At 43.1% G+C, this 23,240-nt stretch overlaps 1 protein-coding gene across 4 annotated transcripts; it reads left to right on the top strand.

The window, feature by feature from the left end:
* The first annotated feature begins 118 nt into the window (after window positions 1–118).
* Window positions 119–22,375, top strand: LOC116315120 (gastrula zinc finger protein XlCGF57.1-like). Of its 4 annotated transcripts, none has more exons than XM_039602204.1 (4): window positions 3,634–3,911; window positions 11,578–11,928; window positions 16,810–17,184; window positions 20,053–22,375. In XM_039602204.1, the coding sequence occupies exons 1-4, from the start codon at window positions 3,740–3,742 to the stop codon at window positions 20,118–20,120; spliced, it is 966 nt and encodes a 321-aa protein (XP_039458138.1). In that variant the 5' UTR covers window positions 3,634–3,739; the 3' UTR covers window positions 20,121–22,375. The 4 variants fall into 4 exon arrangements, with proteins under 4 accessions (XP_039458137.1, XP_039458138.1, XP_039458139.1 ...); XM_039602205.1 differs by lacking the exon at window positions 20,053–22,375 and adding an exon at window positions 18,526–19,323; XM_039602203.1 differs by lacking the exons at window positions 3,634–3,911; window positions 20,053–22,375 and adding an exon at window positions 119–157 and having other exon boundaries at window positions 16,810–19,323.
* Window positions 22,376–23,240: the final 865 nt, after the last annotated feature.

Raw genomic sequence — 23,240 nt, 5'->3', positions numbered from 1 at the left:
CCGCCTGGGCTGCCTTGCGTCTCTTTCAATATGTGACCCCGCCCCTCCCTCGGACAGTCGGGGATGAGTGCGCTAACATACCTGTAGGTTGCTGTTTTAATGAGTGTTTGATGGAAAACAACAATGGCGGAGTTTGCGTTCTCCAGTCGCATGATAGGTGAGTGCTAGTAAATAATTTTCCAGTACGCGAACGTTACACATGCTATTTTTTTTAAATTATGGTTATTATTTTGCTAGCTACCAAACTCGCTGGAGAAATGATTGAAATGCACTGAGTGTGATGCAGTATGGCAGCGCTATTACGGAATATGCTGTGAACTTAGCTAACATTACTTAGCAGTAATATGAGTTAATTTACTCAAGTGAAAGCTTTAAACATTAGCCCGATACATAACTAGCTAACTTAAGGCTTTCTGATTAACCCTCTGGGGTCGACGGACCCAGAGTCTCCATTTCAACTTGGGTCTAACGTGCGGACTTCAAGCTATATACCAGTTTTTAAATTGTGTCGATAGGTCACGTAAAACCGATGTTTTGGGGGTTTCTGAATAAAACAGTGGCGTTTACTCGGGAAGAAACTGTAAAACGGCGTTTTTATGGAGAGCGCTAGCAAACACGCTTTGCTTGTGAGTGAAAAAGAAAAACACTCCTTCCCTATTGGTGGAAAAATGTACCATGTCGACCAATCAAAAAATGATACGGCAACATGTGGTATTTGGTTGTTGGGAAGAGAGAGAGCGAGTGAGCGAAAAAGAGAGAGAGAGTTTTGATACGTGAGAGATTTGTGACGTTTATCATGTTTGGAGTCTCAAGTTAGTGTGTTGTCTCGTGTAGTTAGTGTGTAGTGTAGTCGTTTTTTGTGTGTGTCAGTTCTACTAGTGAACGTCACAGTTGCTGCAACTGTGTGCTGGAAAAGCTTAAAAAGGGACCTTGAAAGTGCTTAAAAAGTGCTTGAATTTGACCCTGAAAAAAGCGTACGAACCCTGATATATGCCTGTCTACAACCAGCCCAGGTAGTAATGCACACAGTACTTGTTATTTTTGTTACTTAATCAGTTGTATTAATTATAAACATAAGTTGCCTAAAACCAAAGTGTCAGCCAAAATGACTACAGACTAAGCCGTCAGTATGCCCCACATAGTGAGCAACAAGCATGCTCTTATGCTGACAACTAAAAAAAAGGTATAGGACATAAATGATAATTTAGGAATTTTTTTTTCATTTCATTTAATGAGTTCTTTTTCTAGAGTGGAAGGACTATACAGCATACATATTTAGTTACTTTTAAAAACAGAGTTGGGTGCACAAGTTTATTTATTTTTTGGATGATGTTTGCAATTTTCACTGCTATGCAGATGACACCCAGCTCTGTCCATGAAGCCAGGTAACACACACCAATTAGTTAAACTGCAGGAATGTCTTAAAGACATAAAGACCTGGATGGCCGCTAACTTTCTGCTTCTTAATTCAGATCAAACTGAGGTTATTGTACTCGGCCCTGAAAATCTTAGAAATATGGTATCTAACCAGATTCTTACTCTGGATGGCATTACCTTGGCCTCCAGTAACACTGTGAGGAACCTTGGAGTCATTTTTGACCAGGACATGTCCTTCAATGCACATATTAAACAAATATGTAAGACTGCTTTCTTCCATTTGTGCAACATCTCTAAAGTTAGAAATATCCTGTCTCAGAGTGACGCTGAAAAACTAGTTCATGCATTTATTACTTCCAGGCTGGACTACTGTAATTCTTTATTATCAGGATGTCCTAAAACTCCCTGAAAACCCTTCAGCTGATCCAAAATGCTGCAGCAAGAGTCCTGACAGGGACTAGAAAGAGAGAGCAGATTTCTCCTGTTTTGGCTTCCCTTCATTGGCTTCCTGTTAAATCCAGAATTCAAAATCCTGCTCCTCACATACAAGGTCTTAAATAATCAGGCCCCATCTTATCTTAATGACCTTGTAGTACCATATCACCCTATTAGAGCACTTCGCTCTCGCTCTGCAGGCCTACTTGTTGTTCCTAGAGTATTTAAAAGTAGAATGGGAGGCAGAGCCTTCAGTTTTCAGGCCCCTCTTCTGTGGAACCAGCTTCCAGTTTGGATTCAGGAGACAGACACTATCTCTACTTTCAAGATTAGGCTTCACACTTTCCTTTTGCTAAAGCATATAGTTAGGGCTGGACCAGGTGACCCTGAATCCTCCCTTAGTTATGCTGCAATAGACGTAGGCTGCCGGGGATTCCCATGATGCATTGAGTTTTTCCTTTCCAGTCACCTTTCTCACTCACTATGTGTTAACAGACCTCTCTGCATCGAATCATATCTGTTATTAATCTCTGTCTCTCTTCCACAGCATGTCTTTATCCTGTCTTCCTTCTCTCACCCCAACCGGTCGCAACAGATGGCCCCCCTCCCTGAGCCTGGTTCTGCCGGAGGTTTCTTCCTGTTAAAAGGGAGTTTTTCCTTCCCACTGTTGCCAAAGTGCTTGCTCATAGGGGGTCATATGATTGTTGGGTTTTTCTCTGTGTGTATTATTGTAGGGTCTACCTTACAATATAAAGCGCCTTGAGGCGACTGTTGTTGTGATTTGGTGCTGTGAATTGAAACTGAATTGAATTGAGCCTTAATGCAGGCTCTCTCCTTCTTGTGTCCTTTGCTAGCTCTCAGCCTCTTGCAGGCTCTGCTCTCTCTCCTAGCCTTCACTGGCCTTGAGCTCTATCACAGATCATGAGCTCTGTCTCGGCTCCTTAAGGCTCTTCTGGCCACTGATGGCCCTTTTACTCTGCCCACTCTGTGTCTCATTTACCATGATAAACTTCCAAGCTTCTTATCCCTTAGCAACACGGTGTATTATTTTCCATAGAGTGGAACTGCCTAAGTAAGATAGCTTTTCTTTTCTCTTTCTTCTTTCTTTTGGGGTTCTCCCTAATTTCTGTCTCTGGGAATCCATTCAGGTGTGATTGGCCATTGGAGTGGAATCACCAAATAGAATAGAATAGAATGGAATAGAATAGAATAGCCCTTTATTGTTACAATAAAATTATGGAATTGTGTGATTGATTTCTGTTTATCAATAAATCATATTCAGTTCATCCTAACAATCTCTGCTTACTGAAATGAAGCTTACACATGGTTCAAAAAGGAAGATCTGTATTGCAGATCTGTCTGTTTGTTGGCCAATCCTTTTCATCACTTCCACTTTCCTCTCAAGCTCACTGCTGACATCACTGGTCTAGTCCAATTATCTTTCTGCCCAACATCTTCGAGCCGTCCACTCTGCATACTTTAAATCTCACTGCTTGTATGTTATTTTCCCTCGCAGTCCTTCGTGCAACCCAGCTCTTCCTCATCTCAGCCTCTCACATGTTACTCAGAGCTCCATCCAAGCCTCCAACTTCATCTTCTGTTTCGTCTAACTTCTGCCTGTTACTCCCAAATAATAATTTACATTATTTGCAAACACAGTTTAAAACTAGTGATTTAAGTTGCTTTGTATGTACCACTGACTGTACAAACATCACTGGATAACAGTCCTGTCTACAGTCAGTGGTGCAAAGGTGCTCATTTTTAAATAAAGCTTGTTAAAAATGTCGATGGGTTTTATTGTGAAAGGAAGGAACAGGAAGAAGTTCTTTCGCACATGCGTAGAACGTTTCTGGCTCTGCTCGGTAGTCGAAGCTGAAAACGGTTGTGTACTTTATAGCAGATAAATATTTGAGCTGCTGAAGTAACGATGTGTTCAGTGGAGTATTTGAGAGAGTTTGTTAATGAGCGACTAACGGCTGCTGCTGAAGAAATATTCGGAGCCTTTGTAAAAACGATCGTCCAGAATGAGGCCGATGCCAGGCAGCGCATACTCCGGGATATCACCGTTAAGTTCCCCAAAATAAAGTTACACAGAATAGGTACGTAACAAAACCACCGCTGCATTATAAAGCTGCGAACTAGTGGATCAGTAGCACGCATTTAAAGGGGTGAAACGGACAGGTAGATGTAACGAGGTCACTAACTTAACTTCACTGAAAATAAATTGATGCCATGGGGTTATTGTGAAGGAGGTCACACCTGAAACGGTTAACTGCAGGTTCCAGATGGCGGGTGGAATTCATTTACATTTCAGGCGTAGGTGTAACATAAAGAAGGTAACTGTTAATAACTTTATAGTTTGATATCAATCACGTAACGCGTTTCTTTTGTTAGCAGTGCGTCTCTCTTTGTGTCTCTGCTGTTGGCCACACACTGATTTATATAACCCCACCCCCCATTCTCTCTGTAAGTCCACAGGGATACTACTACATCTATGCTTTCAAGTTGTCTTTGTGTTAGCTGCATTGACAAATCTGGAGACATTTTAGAGTTAAATGGACAATGGAGACATTTAAAGAGCAGCAGAAGCAAGCACAGCGAGCAGGAAACGCAATATTATCCCAGTTGTAGTTTCCCAGTGCAATAGTGTGTTTATTTCTAACATGACTGCTCTGAAACTTCAACTGTATTCATGTTATCATTACAGGTTACTCAGTTTGTTCAGGTCTGACACTCTCCTTTAGCCTAATAAAGGAGATGTATAAGTCGTTTTAGTTTGCGCTGGATTAAAGTGAAATTCATTTTATTGAATAAACAGGTATTATCAGCGATAAATACCCTGGGCTTGATCTATAATGTCGACTATACCTGACAAACCCTTTTCAGCTCACAGCAAAAAGGGTGGAGTTAGAAAACACACAGACCAATATTAGCTTAAGGGGCCATTATACTCGTGATTTTTATCCTCACAAATGGCACTGCACAACAAAAGCGATGTCACACCCACTGGGACAAACCTCGCTTCATTATTATTTCAGTCATACACCTCTGAGTTTTTCTAGGCTCTTGTGGGTGTCCATGTTAATGTACATGTATCATTAGTGAAGCTCAGAGATTCAGAGAGGGAGATGTTGAAAAAGTTTCAAAAGATGAGACATTGTTTGGGGTGTGGGGGATTTGTTGTTCCCAGTTTGTACTTCTGCTCCTGTAGCTGTGCCGATACACAGTTTTGTCTGAGTGTAATCTAAGGAGCTTAGAAAGAAACACAACTGGACTTCTTTAAGTTTCTTTAAGACGTTTCACATCTTATTCGAGAAGCTTCTTCCGTTCTAAAGCTGAGTGGTGGTGAGTCCCATGCATTTAACTCCTAGTGGGAGTTGTCCCTTAAGAGGGTCGTTGACCCACTATTCATCATGTGAGCCAAGGTGTCAAAAAAGGGTGTAGGTCGCTATTGGCAGAGACTTTGAGTGAAGCCATCGTGGGACCTTGCCTCGCCCTATCATTATTTAGATCAACTGATGCAAGATGTGAGTAGGAGTCGAGGTGCCTGGGAAGGGATCTCAAAACTGGATTGTAGGTGGCAGACAGTTGTGTTTGGGATGAACCAGTTTGTGTGTGAGTGTGTGGCTTGGTCTGCAGTATGCTGGGATGTCGTGCTTGGAGAAGACTCTCCTGAGCTTCTCTGATAAACCTGCTACATCAGGATTGTTTGTCCTGCTGATTCTCCCTAGTTGGTGTCTGACCTTCTTTACTCTGCATCTGTGCTGATTTGCCAAGAACTTTACTTTCAATTTCCTCAAGGTTGGCTACAATCGGTGTCACTGGGGAGCCCATGGCACGTCTGTTTTTGTCTGTAGAAGCCCTTGTTGTATTTAAAATATGTGGTGGTAAGGTTGAGGTCCAACAGTGTGGAAACGTGATCGGGGCTAAAGCTGGTTGTGTTTTGTAAGGAGCTGTCTTGCCATGGTCGTTTTCTGATGGTCTCCACTGCATCAGCTGTAGGGATGCAAGTGAAGAGTGAAAACACATCAAAGTGGTTTCATCTTTCATCTGGTTTCATCCAGTGTAAGTTTCTGGACCTTGTTGGTGAAGTTTTTGAAGTGATGGGGTGTGTTCCCCACAAGGGGAGCTAGGATGGTGGCAAGGTACTTGGAGATGTTGTAGGTGGCTGAGGTTATGCTGCTAACAGTCGGTCTGAGTGGGACTCTTTCTTTGTGGATCCATATATACAGGGTATAACATCCCCTGGGTACAGATAGTGGTATGTAGTAGGGCTGCACGATTTTGCATAAAATGAGAATCAGGATTTTTTTGCTTAGAATTGAGATCACGATTCTCTCACGATTTTCTTTTCCAATATAAATATTTATTGCACTTATTAACTGCACATCAACTTCGTAACAGTTGAGACTGAACATAAAAACAATAAATGAACATAAAAACAATAAATGTCTCACATTTTGTCGTTGCCACAAAATGTTGAACTGCTTGTAATTCCGTCTCCACCGTTGCTCGACACTGCGTGTATAGAGCAGGTAGTGCAACGTTTGAAAAATACTTGCGGGATGGCACTGTGTAGCGTTTGTCTAGGATGTTGATCATTTTCCTAAATCCCTCGTTTTGCAGAGTGTTGATGGGAGCCATATCTTTGGTCAGGTGATACGTGATAGCCTCTAGAGCTGGGTGATATATCGAGTTTTTTAAAAAATATCGATATATTTTTATACGAGATATAAGATGTGACAATATCCTTTATATCGATATAGTCTGTGTTACGTTATAATTATAGTTGCGGAGCCGCAAGTTTGCCTCTCTTTCGTCCACTTTTGTCTTTACGCAACGTTACTCGACCTCGCCTCTCCTTCACTGAACACAACTCCCCCTCCTCCCCCATCGCTTCACCTGCAGGCAGCGACAAGATGGACACGGCAAATCTCCGTTAATGAGTTACTGCGCATCGCCCGCAAGCGTGGGGCTGGGCGGCGTCAACGTGTTAACGAGCTAACCACGCTAACGAGCTAGCCACGCTAACGCCATGCACGGCCTGAAATCCTTTCATTCTCTCAAAAGTTGACTGCGCGCCTTTTGTATGAATTCTGGTTGTGCTTGATGACCGCGAACCGATTTTATGTGATACACAGCGCTCAGCAATCTGTCAAAAAATGTTTTAGTTCGACTTTGGTAAGCTACGGAGCTGCACCGCTTGATGGATTGTTGGAGCATTACGGCTACCGAGGAGCCTCGCGGAGTGATACGTCCTGTGCTTCAACGTAATATTACCTTATTGTGTGTGTATAAGGACCATAAATGGCTCCTGTTCAGAGACATGGTTACGAAGCAGATTTCAAACTCCAGGCTGTCAGTCACGCAGTAGAAGTTGGGAACAGAGCAGCTGTGAAATCTGTCTTTGTTATTATGCTCAGCGTCTGTTAGTTTACATTTTGACTGCACAATTGTGAGCTCTTTGTTATGCACAAAAACAACATAGTTTTCTTTTATTTATAGAGCATCATTATTTAGTAAATGCTCATAATTTATTTTTGAGTAGTTTTTTTCATGTACATCTATGCTGTATGTTAATAAAAGTGCCTGTGTGACATCTGGGACACAGCTTTGACTAAGAACTCTCTTTTTGTTCTTACTTTATGGCTTTAAAAAATATCGAGATATATATCTTATATCGCCATCCAGCTAAAAAATATCGAGATATGAATTTTGGGTCATATCGCCCAGCTCTAATAGCCTCCGTAATTTCTTTGTGCCTGCAGGAGTTCGACAGGTATGGGGAAGCGCTGTATAAGGTTCCCGTTATTGATGTGGTTGACCGGGACGGATTTTCTCCTGTCACTTTCTTGGCCTTTACAGCTTCGTCATCTCTCACGTGCTCTCCGTTGTTTTTTCCCTGCCAGCTGGCTTCGGTATCACGTGGTATAAGGCTCCGCCCTTGTCATTTGTTGAGCAGGAAGAGTGAGCGCTTGTTTTCATACAGATTATGTCCCGGATCAAAATGCGGTACAATCGTCATCTTTTTTTTCTTTTTTTTAAAAATCGTTGTCATTTGGAAATGAGATCGCACATAAGTATGAATTGAGATCGCGATTTTCTAATGATTAATTGTGCAGCCCTAGTATGTAGGGAGGTCAGTGTTGCCTGTGACGTCTCGTTTTAAGGCTCTCGTTGTCACTGTGTGATAATCCGTTGTGTTTAGAACAACAGTGCACCTCCCTTTGTCAGCTGGTAATATGGTGATTACCACCTGCACTTAGAGCTGGGTGATAGAATGATAACGATATGTATTGCGAAATAACTTTTTCTTGATAGAAAAATTAAACTATTGCGATAGGCCTCATCTCTCTTGTCCTCTTAAAAGAAAAAAGAAAAAAGAACAGCCAATCCAAATTAAGTAGCGCAGAGCCGAACCAATCACAGCCGCAGAGTCACGTCACGTGACTTGTTACGTACAGCACAAGCGCCAAGGCGCACATGTGTATTTGTTTGAGAAGCAGCCAGCCGGGCTGCCCGGGTAATGGAGGAAATGAGTTTGCCGACTAGAGAAAAATCAACCGAGAGCGTGAGCGAAGGTTACCGAAGAAAAAACAGATGATGGTTCCAATGCCGGAGAGCTTGTCGAACGGAAGGGCCACAGAAGTTCCGTGGTGTGAAGGTATTTCGCTATTTCAAGTCTGACAAAAACAGAGTAGCGCGCGCACTGTAAATTGTGCCGAAAGCAAGTCTGAAATACAATAAAGCGGTGCATGCTCAATCTCTGACTGAAAGCGCTGATTCGTCATTCGGCTTTTGTCAGACTAAAGTCACTGTTAAAACTGTTTGAAAAGCTAAGCTATACAACAAGGAGAGATTGAGAATTTCCTTTTAGTTCTCAGTTTATTTGATATTGACAAAAGTTAGTCAATTTTGTCTGTTCTTCTGTAAAACAAACTAAGATTTATTTTTAGAATTAATATTTTGTTTCTAAGTGGAATTGACAATTTAGTCTGTTTGTTTGTTCTATTTTGAAACTTAAACTCTTTAGCGGCTGCCTTTTGTGTAGTTTGCAATATTTGCCTTTATTTATCTGAAACTGAAGTCTGGGTAATGACTACACCAATCTAACAGCGCGGTTCCAGTTTCTGACAAAAAGCCATAGAATGAGCAGCAGCTATACTGCTGCAGCATCCTCTGTTGTTGTGGTTGTGTCACATAAAAAAATGACATCACCAGATTTTCAACCGCGTTACTATGACGTCCGACACACATTGAGGTGGAATTTAGTTGTAATGAAAAACGACAGTAACAGAGTTGAGTCGAGCTGAGTTGGTAATAATGGAAAATAAGCTGTTGTGGTGCTTCTGTGTCAGCTGGGTTACAGACATGTATGACTGTGTAGGTTTTATGGTTGTTTTATTGATGTATGACTACAGAAGCTCAGAGCTTCACAGATTATACACAGAGACACACAAACACTCAGACGTCTCTGTGTCCAGTTTTTAACTTCTTCCCTTCCTGCATTTTTAATTTAACCAGGACGATCCCATCGAGATTAAAAACCTTTTTCAAGGGAGACCTGGCGGAAATAGGCAGCAGCACGTATCTCACAGTTACAGAAATTACACAGTTAAACACAGGCACACACACACAAAAGCACTTCCTGTGTCAGTGCTTATGTGCTCGTATTGTCTGACATATGTTGTTCAGGACAACACTCCAGCAGCTTCCTGCGCCCTAACGGCAGGCATACATGGACATGACTGTGTTGTGGTGGCCTGTGTTTTTAACAAGGCTAATACATGAACAACTCCTGAACAGTCACAGCCCATTCTTCTTTGGCGAATCTTTCAAGCTCCAGCAGATTTAATATTCCTCTGGCATGGACCTTGATCTTCAGTTCATCCTGCATATTTTCAGTGGTTTTTCAAGTCGGGCTTTCTGCAGGCCAGTCAGTGACAAACACTTTGGTCTTTTGGAGGTAGTTCTTCACCAGAAGCATCTTCACAAATCTTCACATATCATCCTTTCTGCTTAACAAAAGGCTAGACTCTGTGAATTCCATAAATGTAATTTTCCTACTTGATTTACAATTTTGCTGAAACTAATTGTAAGAGGAGCGTGTACTCTGAGGAGAGTCAGAAACACACCAAGGTAATAAGAATGATATTGGAATTTTCATGAACACAGCTCTCGACTGGAAGCCAGGGATGTTCCTGACGTCTTAGTTGACTAAATAAAGAAAAAAAATCAGACTGACTCGTCTAAAACTAAGAAACAGTCAGATATTAAGTTACATTTGAGAACCGTTAAGTAAACATGTCAAAAATGAATAACATATGAAACAACAGATCACATTCTTCATACCTGGCACTGTGCATTATGAACATTACACACTGTACTGCAGACAGACAAGCCAAGAAGAAAAACACACAATAAACTGATGTCAAACATGAAAACATGTTACTACAGAAGATGTTCATGTATTGCTAACATTCAGAAAGCGAAACATGTGGCACATCATGCTGTGCATTATGAATGATGCACGCTGTTCAAAAAACCATTTCAATAAAAGTTAAAATACGAAATCATCCAGCTGCTTCCTTCCACTGACCTGACGTCGGGTCGTGGGTGCAGCAGCAGGGACGCTCAGACCTTCCTCTCACCGGCTCCACCAGCTTATCCAGGGAAACATGGAACCGGTCCAAGAGTTATTCTCTGCATCAGGTCTTTTCTCTGACTGAGCAAATCTAAATAAACTAAACGGGCATATTTTGACTTGTCAGATCATTCCAGTAATAACTTCTGTTCATTCTTAAGTTATACTTAATTATAATTTCAACATGATGTCTTAACACCAGTTTTATTAATAAACACTGGACTGGATACTTTTAAGAACTGGATTTTAATAGTAGTCTAAAAGAATCTTCTGCGATTAATTTTATTAAAGGACAAAATGTTGTACTTCCTGCAAAGAGGCCCATGTACTGTGTTACACTCACAGCTGGACATGCACAGTGATATTTGGGGTTTGGAGGTTGTTGGCCATCTGTGAGCCTTTTGAAATGTCACCTAAAGTGTGACAAGAGAATTTGCTGTAATGCTGATGATGGTGAGAGCTCTCTTCAGCAGGATTTATAATCTAGCAAACACGTCCATCTGTGTCCATCATGTTTGGGTCAGACAGAGGGAACAGAGGGGGTCTCACCCCCGTGAGAAAACCAGTGACACCTCATTGTTTTTAACCCTCGGGTTCACTTCAGCTCTTTGTATGTTTCAACTTGGCGGCTCAAGGACCAACAACACGAGCAAGAGAGGCCCGCAGACTGGTGCTAATGCTAATACCTGGCACCAGGAGCAGCCTGTTTGTGGATTTGGGGTCCTTTGAGATGTTCTTGAACTTTAGATATTCACTGTAAATGATTTTCATCAAGTATCAGAAACAGTTCTTGACAATTTGTCCAATTAATTTTTATTGTCTGAAAATGGAGGACAACAACAAAAACATCTGTATTTCATGGGTGGTTAATGTACATTTCTTTAAAGCTGCTTCGATTAAAGCTGTCCAACAAATGATGAAACTGTGTGAGCAGCATGCTCTCACTGAAGAACCTTGAGTTTTTTATTTTTGTTTTTGTAGTTTTTATTTTATTTTGTATTTTATTTTATTGTTTATTGTTATATCACAAAGAAACCTGTTTCTGTCACTAACATGAATGTTTTCCAGTGATCACAGGAGTAACCTTTGTCATCTGTACCTTTTTATTTCTTTTTCTAAAGATCTCCCACAACATGTCTGCAATACGGAGGTTCTCACAGACCAGCAGCTCTGCAATGAGGAGAGCATCTCCAGTTTGGACCAGGAGGAAACGGTTCCTCTGCCGATTAAAGAGGAACACGAGGAACACTGCTTCACTGAAAATGAAGAGCAGCTTGTACTGAAGCAGGAAACTGAAACCTTCATGGTGCCTTGCACTAATGAGGAAAGTGATGATAATGGACCCAAAACAAGCACTGACCAGTTCATGTGTCACAGCTCTCCTGGATCTAAGAATCATTACCAGGAAGCAGACAACCATGTGGACTCCAGCACAAAGCTGAAGCCAAAGAAGAGACAACACGGAAACAAAGGTTACAATTTTCCCATTCCTCAGGGTGAATGTAACATTACTACTGAAAAAAAAAAAGAAAATAGCAAATCAAAGCAATTTGGCTGATATTTCCTTCATATAACTCACCAACACATGCCTTCATGGAGATAACTCCACCTTAGAGTTTGTCCTGGAAAAGTAGTTTGTTCCTTTCTAACAAAAGCTCGGTCATTTATTAAAAGCCACTTCTCTCCTCTTTTCTGCACCATAGCTATGCTGACAGTCAGGGCTCTGTCCAGCCCAATAACCTATTAACCTTAACTAGTAATATCTATCTATCCATCCATCCATTTTCTTCCGCTTATCCGGGGCCAGGTCGCGGAGGCAGCAGCCCAAGCAGAGAAGCCCAGACCCCTCCCTCTCCCCAGCCTCCTCCTCCAGCTTATCTGGGGGAACACCAAGGTGTTCCCAGGCCAGCCGAGAGATATAATCTCTCCAGCGTGTCCTGGGTCTGCCCCGGGGCCTCCTCCTGGTGAGACATGCCCGGAAAACCTCACCCAGGAGGCATCCTTGTCAGATGCCCGAACCACCTCAACTGGCTCCTTTCGATGTGGAGGAGCAGCGGCTCTACACTGAGCCCCTCCCGAATGGCCGAACTTCTCACCCCATCTCTAAGGCAGAAGCCAGCCACCCTTCGGAGGAAGCCCATTTCCGCCGCTTGTGTCTGCCATTTCGTTCTTTCGGTCACTACTCGCAGCTCGTGACCATAGGTGAGGGTAGGGGCGTAGATCGACTGGTAAATTGAGAGCTTCGCTTTTACACTCAGCTCTCTCTTCACCACAACAGACCGGTACAGCGTACGTATCGCTGCGGCCGCTGCACCAATCCGTCTGTCGATCTCCTGCTCCCTTCTCCCATCACTCGTGAACAAGACCCCGAGATACATAAACTCCTCCACTTGGGGCAGGAACTCGTCCCTGACCCGGGGTGGGCACTCCACCCTTTTCTGCCTGAGGACCATGGCCTCAGATTTTGAGGTGCTGATTCTCATTCCCACCGCTTCACACTCGGCTGCGAACCGTTCCAAGGCGAGCTGGAGGCCATCACCCGATGAAGCCAACAGAACCACCTCATTTGCAAAAAGCAGAGATGAGATCCTGAGACCACCCAAGTGAAAGCCTTCCCCCACTTGGATACGCCTAGAAATTCTGTCCATAAAAATTATGAACAGACTCTGTGACAAAGGGCTGCCCTGTGTCACCGACTTATTGCCGGCTATGCGGACCAAGCTCTTGCAACGGTTGTATAAGGACGGAATGGCCCGTAGCAATGGACCAGGCACCCCATACTCCCGGAGCACCCCCCACAGGACCCCCCGAGGGACACGGTCGAATGCCTTCTCCAAGTCCACAAAACACATGTAGACTGGTTGGGCAAACTCCCATGCTCCGTCAAGTATCCCCGAGAGGATAAAGAGCTGATCCAGTGTTCCACGACCAGGACGAAAACCGCATTGTTCCTCCTGTATCCGAGGTTCGACTAAAGGATGGACTCTCCTCTCCAGCACCCTGGCATAGACTTTCCCAGGGAGGCTGAGGAGTGTGATTCCCCTGTAATTGGTACACACCCTCCGGTCCCCTTTCTTAAAGATGGGGACCACCACCCCAGTCTGCCAGTCCAGGGGTACTGCCCCTGATCTCCACGCAACATTGTAGAGACATGTCAACCAAGACAACCCTACAACATCCAGCGACTTCAGGACCTTGGGGCGGACCTCGTCAGCCCCAGGGGCTCTGCCACCAAGGAGTTGTTTAACTGTCTCAGTGACCTCGCCAGAGATTAGCAGATCATCCCCTTCGTCCCCAGACTCTGCTTCTGCCACGGAAGACGTGCCAGTGGCATTGAGGAGGTCCTCGAAATATTCCCTCCACCGCCCGACAATTTTCTCAGTCAGAGGCAGCAGCACTCCACCCGCACTATACATAGTGCAGGTAGAACACCACTTTCCCCTCCTGAGTTGCCTGACGGTTTGCCAGAATCTCTTCGAGGCAGTCCGAAAGTCTCTTTCCATGGCCTCTCCGAACTCCTCCCATACTCGAGCTTTTGCTTCAGCCACCACCCGAGCCGCATTCTGCTTGGCCTGTCTGTACCTATCAGCTGCCTCCGGAGTCCCACAGGCTAACCAAACCCGGTAGGACTCCTTCTTCAGCTTGGTGGCTCCCCTCACCTCTGGTGTCCACCATTTGGTTCGGGGATTACCACCACGACAGGCACCAACTACCTTGCGGCCGCAGCTCAGTGCAGCGGCTTCGGCAATGGAGGTGCTGAACATGGTCCATTCGGACTCAATGTCCCCAGTCTCCCTCGGAATGCTGTTGAAGCTCTGCCGGAGGTGTGAGTTGAAGATCTTGCGGACCGGGGCCTCTGCTAGACGTTCCCAGCACACCCTCACTGTACGTTTAGGCGCGCCAGGTCTGTCCAGCGTCCTCCCTCGCCACCTGATCCAACTCGCCACCAGGTGGGGATCAGTTGACAGCTCAGCCCCTTTCTTTACCCGAGTGTCCAAAACATGTGGCCTCAGGTCTGGTGATACGATTACAAAATCGATCATCGACCTGTGGCCTAGAGTGTCCTGGTGCCACGTGCGCTTATGTACACTCTTATGTTCGAATATGGTGTTCGTTATGGCCAAACTGTGGTTTGCAAAGAAATCCAATAACAAAACACCGCTCAGGTTCAGATCCGAGAGGCCGTTTCTCCCAATCACGCCCTTCCAGTTCTCGCTGTCATTGCCCACGTGACCATTGAAGTCTCCCAGTAGGACAACAGAGTCCCCAGGAGGACCACCCAGGGACTCCAAGAAGGCTGGGTACTCTGAACTGCCGCTCGACGCATAAGCATAGATGACGGTCAGGACCTGCTCCCTGACCCGAAGGCAAAGGGAACAAACCCTCTCGTCCACTGGGAGAAACCCCAACATACCAGCAGCAAGCCAAGGGCATACCAAGATACCCACCCCAGCCCGCCGCCTCTCACCAGAGGCAACTCCAGACTGAGACAGAGTCCAGCCCCTCTCCAGGATGCTGGTTCCAGAGCCCAGGCCATGCGTTGAGGTGAGCCCGACTATATCTAGCCGGTACCTCTCAACCTCACGCACTAGCTCAGGCTCCTTCCCCACCAGAGATGTGACATTCCATGTCCCAATTGCCACTCTTGGGTAGCCGGGGATTGGTCCGCCAGGACCTCCGCTCCTGGCCGCCGCACGGCTCACATTGCACCTGACCCCTATGGTGCCTTTTGCGGGTGGTGGGCCTGCAGGAAGCTGGGCCCATGTCCCTTTTTCGGGCTATGCCCAGCAAGCCGCCATGGACTAAGGCCTGGCCACCAGATGCTCGCCCTCGGGCACCGTCCCTGGCTACAGGGCGGGGCCCCGGTAACCCTATCCTGGGCAGGGTGAACTGTTCCCTTGATGGTCTTTTTTATAGGGGTCTTCTGAATCGCTCTTTGTCTGGTCCCTCACCCAGGACCAATTTCCCATGGGAGACCCTACCAGGGGGCAAAAGCCTCCAGACAACATAGCCCCTGTGGGATCCCTGGGACACACAAACCCCTCCACCACAATAAGGTAGCGATTCGCTGAGGGGCTTAACGAGTAATAACTTCATTAAATTCTTGATAACGATAACATCCTTCCATGAGATGGATCTTCAAGTATTCAACTTAAACATCCACTGATTTTTATTTAGACTGCTTCTTTCCATCTCTCCAAACTTCCTCCAAACCATCAGTGTGTCTATTGGACCTGATAAAAATACAATGCACTGATATTAAAAGTGATCAGTTTATCAATATTAAAAACGTTATGTACCACATGTTTTTATGCTGCTGTAAATTAACCATTACTTACAAAGCTGATAAAGCTGCCTCAGGTCATTACAGATTGATTTCCAGCCTTCCTATTTATTTTTTAAAAATGAGACCTGTAACAGAAATCAGTTAAACTGCAGGTTTGTCTGAAAGACATAAAGGTCTGCATGTCCAGTAATTGAGTAATTGTTTTTCTCCTAAATTCAGACAAAATGGAGCTTTAGAAACATGATGTTTACTCTGGTTCTACACAACGACTCCAGCAACACTGAACAGTCTTGGAGTCATTTTTAACCAGCATATGTCCTTTAATGTCCGAGTTAAGCTAATAGCTAGGTTTCCTGTTTTCGTCTGCATAGCTCTGTTAAAATTACAAATGTGATGCTGAAAAACTACACCACACATTTGTTACTTCAAGGCTGAACTATATTAACTCCTTGTTGTTGGCTATTCTAAAGGCTCCCAGAAAAGCCTTCAGTGGATCTAAGACACTGCAGCAACCGTACACCAGCACTAACAGGAACTAGAAATAGAAACTATTTCTCCCATGCCGGGGTGTCCTCATTGACTACCTATTAAATCCATAATTTAATTTAAAATCCTTCTTCTCACCTACGAAGTCTTGAATATTTACCTCATAGTACTCATATTATCCCAACAGAGGACTGGTGGACTGCAGGCGTGTTTATTAACACACAGGCCTTGGCTGTCAGGCTCACTTGCACACACACAAATCGGTGGAAGCAAATACATTTAGATGGTGAACTGACGGAAAAAAGTCACAATATCAAATACAAATACAAATTGTATTTGTCACACACAGTACCACATATAGTGAAGATGCAGTGAAATACTTGTGTCCTGAACTGCGGACCGGCTGCAGACGTAGCTGCGCCACTCCAGGGCTTGTTTCTACCATGGGGGGTCTAGCCAGGACCCTTACTGGATACCGGGTCGGAATACAATAATATTTAAGGTCATTATTGGTGGTGAAAAATGTATTTACCTCTCATCACAGTAGTAATGTTTTTTATGTCTCCCTTTATTCCTCTAGACCAATATGCATGCAAGGAGGACATTCTCGATGACAAATGGCTCTTTAACCTGGAGAATAAATCTGGTCTGAACCAGCAGGACCTAGGACTTCTACAAATAAAAGAGGAAGAGGAGGAACTCTTCACAAATCAGGAGGGAGAGCAGCTTGTACTGGAGGGAGAGCAGCTTGTACTGGAGCAGCAAACCAATCCCTTCATGATCTCTTCAGTTTTTGAGGAACAGAGTTCCTGTAAAGAAGAGCCAAACAGCCAGCTCCTTTCTCACGACTCTCTATGCCAGGGAAGAACAGATGAGAAACCATATTCTTGTAACACCTGTGGGAAGAGATTTAAATACGTTTCAACATTGAAAGTACACACGAGCATTCACACAGGTGAGAAGCCATTCTCTTGCGAAGCATGTGGGAAAAAATTCAGGAGAAAGGATAACATGTTGGTCCATATAAGAACTCATACTGGTGAAAAGCCTTTTGCCTGTAACATCTGTGGGAAAGCATTTAGTGACAGATCAAATCTGATCTGTCACATTAGATATCACACAGGTGAGAAGCGACATTCTTGCGAAACTTGTGGGAAGAGATTTTATCATAAAGGCAATTTAACTGTGCACATGGCAACGCATACAGGTATAAAACCTTACCACTGCAACACTTGTGGAAAAAGATTTATCCGCTTGGAAAAGTTGAAGAGCCACATAAGCACTCACACAGGTGAAAAGCCATTTTCTTGTGAAGCATGTGGGAAAAATTTCAGAAGACGTGACAAAGTACTGAACCACATGAGAACCCACACAGGTGAAAAGCCCTATCCCTGCAAGATCTGTGGGAAACCATTTAGGGACGCATCGAATTTGATACGACATGTTAGGTTTCACACAGGTGAGAAGCCATATTCTTGTGCCACATGTGGAAAAAGATTTACACAAAGCGGTAATTTGACTGCCCACATGAAAACTCACACACGTATAAAGCCTTATCAATGCAACGCATGTGGGAAAAAATTTACCTGCTTATCAAAGTTGCAAAGGCACACAAGAACTCACACAGGTGAGAAGCCATATTCTTGTAAAACATGTGGAAAAGGTTTTGTTCAAATGAGGGATTTAACTGTCCACATAAGGACCCACACAGGTGATAAGCCCTATTCCTGTGTAACCTGTGGTAAAAGCTTCAGTCAGAACAGTCATTTGAATGTCCACATGAGAACTCACACAGGTGAGAGGCCATATTCTTGCAAAACTTGTGGTAAGACTTTCAGTCAAAATAGTCATTTGACTGTCCACATGGGGTCTCACACAAGTGAGCATTCTTGCAAAACATTTGGAGAAGTTTTTACTCAAAGTGGTGGGAGTGTTCACATGAAAAATCACACCGCTGAGAGGCAGCACCTTTGCAAATCTCCCGGCAGAGGTTTCAGTTCCGTGACGGATCACACAAAAATCCACATGGGTGTGGGGATGAAATTTAACGAAACTACAGCAAGATGTGGTCAAAGTAGTGACTGACAGTGTACACAAGAAGTTGCACAAGTGAGAGGAAGTATGTTTGTAAAACGTACAAGAAGAGGTTCATTCCATAAGGTTCAATGTCACCATTGTCAAAGCATATAAAACTGCAAAATGTGAAAGATGTCAAAGTAATTGTCACTGAAACATTGATACAAACCACATGGCAAAGAGAAATTGTATTAAAATAATTATGTCTCGTGTTATTAAGAAATGGTAGGGGAGAGATGTGTCTAGCACCTCAGTTGATCCATCACCTCTTCGCTGAAGCATCATCAGAAACAGGAAGTGTGTCAAAATGCCAATGGAAGGAAAGTGGGAAGAAAATCCTCACATATGCCAAATTGCACAAGAACTGGACTGAAAATCAGTGGCAACAGGTCTTATGGAGCGATAGGTCCAAATGTGAAAAATTCAGCTCGCTAGTGTGTATGAAGAAGGTCAAAAAGAGACAACAGCAAGTGTTTTACAGCCATCTCTAAACACATTGGGGACTCTGTTTTAGTTTGGGGCTGCATTTCAGCCACTGATGTTGGCAGTCTTGTCAAAATTGATGAAATTATGAACCTATTAAAGAACTGTCTGTGCATCTGGAAAGCTTCTGATTGGCAGTGGCTTAATTTATCAGCATGACTGGGCCTCATTTACTAATGTTTGCATTGAATTGTTCTGTGCAAAAAATAATAGTTCCCAAACAAAATTATTGTTGGATTTATAAAACATATGACCGGCCTATTTAGCTCTTACTGCTTATGCTAATAAATCTGAAGTGTTCGGAATCAACAACCTTGTAGAATCTCCATACAGTTTGCATACTATCTGCAGACTGACCCACCCCAATTTGCCACACATGCCACAAATTTCCCTCCAGATGAAGTGGAGAAAGTGGTGATGATGATAATAATAATGGATTGCATTTATATAGCGCTTTTCAAGGCACCCGAAGCGCTTTACAATTCCACTATTCATTCACACACTGGTGGAGGCAAGCTACAGTTGTAGCCACAGCTGCCACCCTGGGGCAGGCTGACAGAAGCGAGGCTGGCATTTCGCACCATTGGCCCCTCTGGCCAACACCAGTAGGCGGTAGGGTAAGGTGTCTTGCCCAAGGACACAACGACCAGGACAGAGATGGTATAGAGAGAAGCCTGCACCTCTAGGCAGGACATAAGAGAAAATGTGACTGTACAAAATTAAATAATAATATCTGAGGTCCAAGGTGGAAGCTTTCCAAAGTGTTTCCACAGGAGTGATGACTTTTTAAAAATAAATAAAAAGCGATACTGAGTCTGAAATAGCAGGAGTTCATTTCCCCTGAAACACTTAATGTCGCTCAAGTAAGAAAGAAAGTTTGAAAAAAGGTGCTATGACTAACAGACGAAAGACTAACAGACGGAGAACAAAGACCACATGGCATAATCTGTCAGCCTCATATGAGAAGCTCACTGCAATGAAAACAGAAAATCCAGATTCTTCAGCATCAAGGGTGTAGTACCAAAAATGTATATTGTAAGTGATCACATCCAGCAATGATAGAAGTCATTTTCAGTGGAAAAATAAGAACATTTAAGATACAATAAAACGGGTTAATAAAATATTTTTAAATTGATAGATGAGGCTCTACCCCATGACCCTGCCCCACATAAGTGTAAGAAAATGAGTGGATGAAGGTTGAAGCCTACACCTCTTTGCATCCATAGATTTTTTTTTGTTTGTTTGTTATTTTGCGCTTATCCAGGGTCTCGAGGTCGCGGGGGGCAGCAGCCTAGAGAAGCCCAGACCTCCCTCTCTCCAGCCACCTCCTAATCTCTTCAGGTTTCCTGGGTCTGCCCCTTTGCCTCACCAAGGAGGCCCCCAGGAGGCATTCTTGTCAGATGCCCTAACCACCTGAACTGGCGCCTTTCAATATGAAGGTGTAGCGGCTTTACGCTGAGCCCCTCCCGGATGGCCGAACTCTTCACCCTATCTCTAAGGGAGAACCCAGCCACCCTTTGGAGAAAGCTTATTCCGCCATCAAAGCTCGTGACCATAGGTGAGGTTAGGGACACAGACCATTACGGACCGCTATAGCATCCACATCACTGCAGCCGCTGCACCAATCTGTCTGTCCATCTCACGTTCCCCTCTCCCCAAGACTCCAATACTTATACTCTCCTTGGGGCAGAGTAGGCACTCCACCCTTTCCAGCTGAGGACCATGGCCTCAGATTTGGAGGTGCTGATTCTCATTTCCACTGCTACACATTCAACTGCAAACCGCTCTGGTGCAGCCTGGAGGCCATCACCTGATAAAGCCAACAGTAACACATTATCTGCAAAAGCAGAATGAGATTCTGAGACCGCACAAGTGGAACCTTCTGCCACTTGGCTATTCCTAGAAATTCTGTCCATAAAAATTATGACTAGAATCACTGAAAAAAGTCCAACACTCTTGTGGTGCCACAATCCGTCCTTATGTTCGAACATGGTGTTTCTTATGGACAAATTGTTATTTGCACAGACATCAACACAACACTTATTGTAGGGTCTACCTTGCAATATAAAACACCTTGAGGTGACTGTTGTGATTTGGCGCTGTATAAATAAAATTGAATTGAATTGAATTGAATTGAACACTGCACGGGTTCAGATCTGGCAGACCATTCCTCAATCAAACTTTCTTTGCCCACATGAGCATTGAAGTCTCCCAGTAGGACGACCACACCCAGGTACTCCAAGAAGGCTGGGTACTCTAAACTGTCAGTTTATACATGCACTGAATAGACCATTTTCATTTTGTATTTTTGTTTTCTTTACGTGTGGTATTTATTTTGTGGTGTATGATCATTTGGAAAACTGTAAATAAGGCTATAATAATTATAATTGTTTTTTTTATTATTATTATTAGTTGTAGCAAATTCAAATTCCTACAGCAGCCAGGCTGTGATTTGTTCATTATGCATGGTTAGAGGGGTTACAACATTTGTTTGCAAAATACAAAGAAATTCAGTCATGAAAATATTGATAAATCACAGATCTTTCTGTCAAAAATTTGTACATTTGCACTGTTTGTAAATGAGGCTCCGTGATTCCAAACCAGTGAATAAAACAATAAAACCATACCTGGTTAACACACACTGCGCACAATCCCAGAACCCAGGGATTGTGTTGACAGTGAATAAAACAAAAGGCAGCCAACATCAAAAGAAAAGCTTTTGAATGCCGTTCAAGCAGCCTGGAGAACTTTTCCTAAAGACTTTGTTTTTGCCTTACTTGTAAACAAAATATAAAGACGTTTGTGTGTGTGTTAACAGGTCTAAACTTTAACTCGAAATTTTGTCCTAGATTCAACAATTTAAACCTTCGGCTTGTTTTTGCTACTATAATCTATTACCACGTATGGTAATATAAAATATTTCAGCAATGTAAGTTATGGAGTTAATGTCCCCCAATTTATTTTTTTCAGTAATGATGGAAATTTGGCAGTATAATAAAATTGAAAACAGAACGAGAATGCCAGCTTTTCAGCTGATGCATCTGCATGACTGCATGACATTTAGGATTTTTTTTCTTTATGAGAGCAAAACAAACTTTTTGAATGTTATTTTTATTGAAAAATGGCATGTACAAAATTCCACAAGTGTATTTTTTGTCAATACATGTCAGAGGTGTAACTGTCTAAATCTAATAATTTTCTTTCTACCTCAGTAGTGTTTGAATTATGATGCAAAGAAACCATAGAGTTCTACCCGATAACTAGACTTTAATTTTTTAGAACATGTTTCATTTTGTATCTGTTCAATTATATAAACTGTGTTTCAGTGTGAGGCTAGCATACTGAAGATGTGTATACATTATCTGCAGTATTGTCAAGCGTGCTATATAAGTGAAGTACAAATGATTTTTTTACAAGGCTTTCTAAAATGAGTCTTTCCAATACTAATTCAAAAGGATGTTTAGGAAATGTATATGAAAATCGCTATTGTAACCATGAGCATCATCATAACTAAATGATGATATAGTAAGTGTTCAGTACTTGTTTTTGTGATCAAAAATATGTATTCTAACAATAAATATTCATAAAGAAATGATGTAAGAATAACATACTATATTATACTATATCATACTATATATAAGAACATACTACATTTTGAAGCTGCAAGCAATTAGTCTTCACTGGGTCCCAGACAGGGACATTAAAATTCTTTTTAAAATGAGGAACAGTTCATTTATAACATGCAGGGAATTTTTAATATCACAACTCACCTTCTGAAAGGTTACAATCCAGAAAGTATGATATAATAAATTAGGTTCATTTAATTAAACTCTTGGTCTCAAAGAGAGCAATTGTAAGATGTTTTCAGACATAACCTTTGTGCGAGGTGAAGGTTAAAACATTGTATAAAGTTCTGCTTTCTCATCTGTAACAGCAGATGTTTTTTCTCATGTAAGAAGAAGGCAGTAAAGACACTTTGAATACGCAGAATTCGCAACATTATTGTTGCAATGTGGCACAGTCATGAATAGGATGAGGGAGCTATGGAATCTTCAAGACCCACTGCACAAGTCACCAACAATTGGGATCTACCAAGGATATGTGCTGTCCCCACTGCTGTTCTGCGTAGGCCTGAACCCCCTCACTGTGATCATTAACAAGACTGGTTACGGGTACCAACTATGGAACAGAGCAGTTGTCAGCCACCTCCTGTACATGGATGACATCAAGCTGTATGCCGAGAGTGAACGAGACATGGATTCACTGATCCACACTACCAGGATATACAGCAATGACATCTTAATATTGTTCAGACTGGAGAAGTGATGATAATGAAGAGAGGGAAGGTAGTCAGAACTGAGGGGATCAAACTACCAGAAGGCAACATTGCAGACATAGAGGACAGTTACAAGTACCTGGGGATCCCACAGGCAAATGGGAACCACGAAGAGG

Source organism: Oreochromis aureus, linkage group 18, assembly GCF_013358895.1.
Source record: "Oreochromis aureus strain Israel breed Guangdong linkage group 18, ZZ_aureus, whole genome shotgun sequence".
Taxonomy (NCBI): domain Eukaryota; kingdom Metazoa; phylum Chordata; class Actinopteri; order Cichliformes; family Cichlidae; genus Oreochromis; species Oreochromis aureus.
Note: the sequence above shows the minus strand (reverse complement) of the source record. Positions and strands in the feature narration are given on the sequence as shown.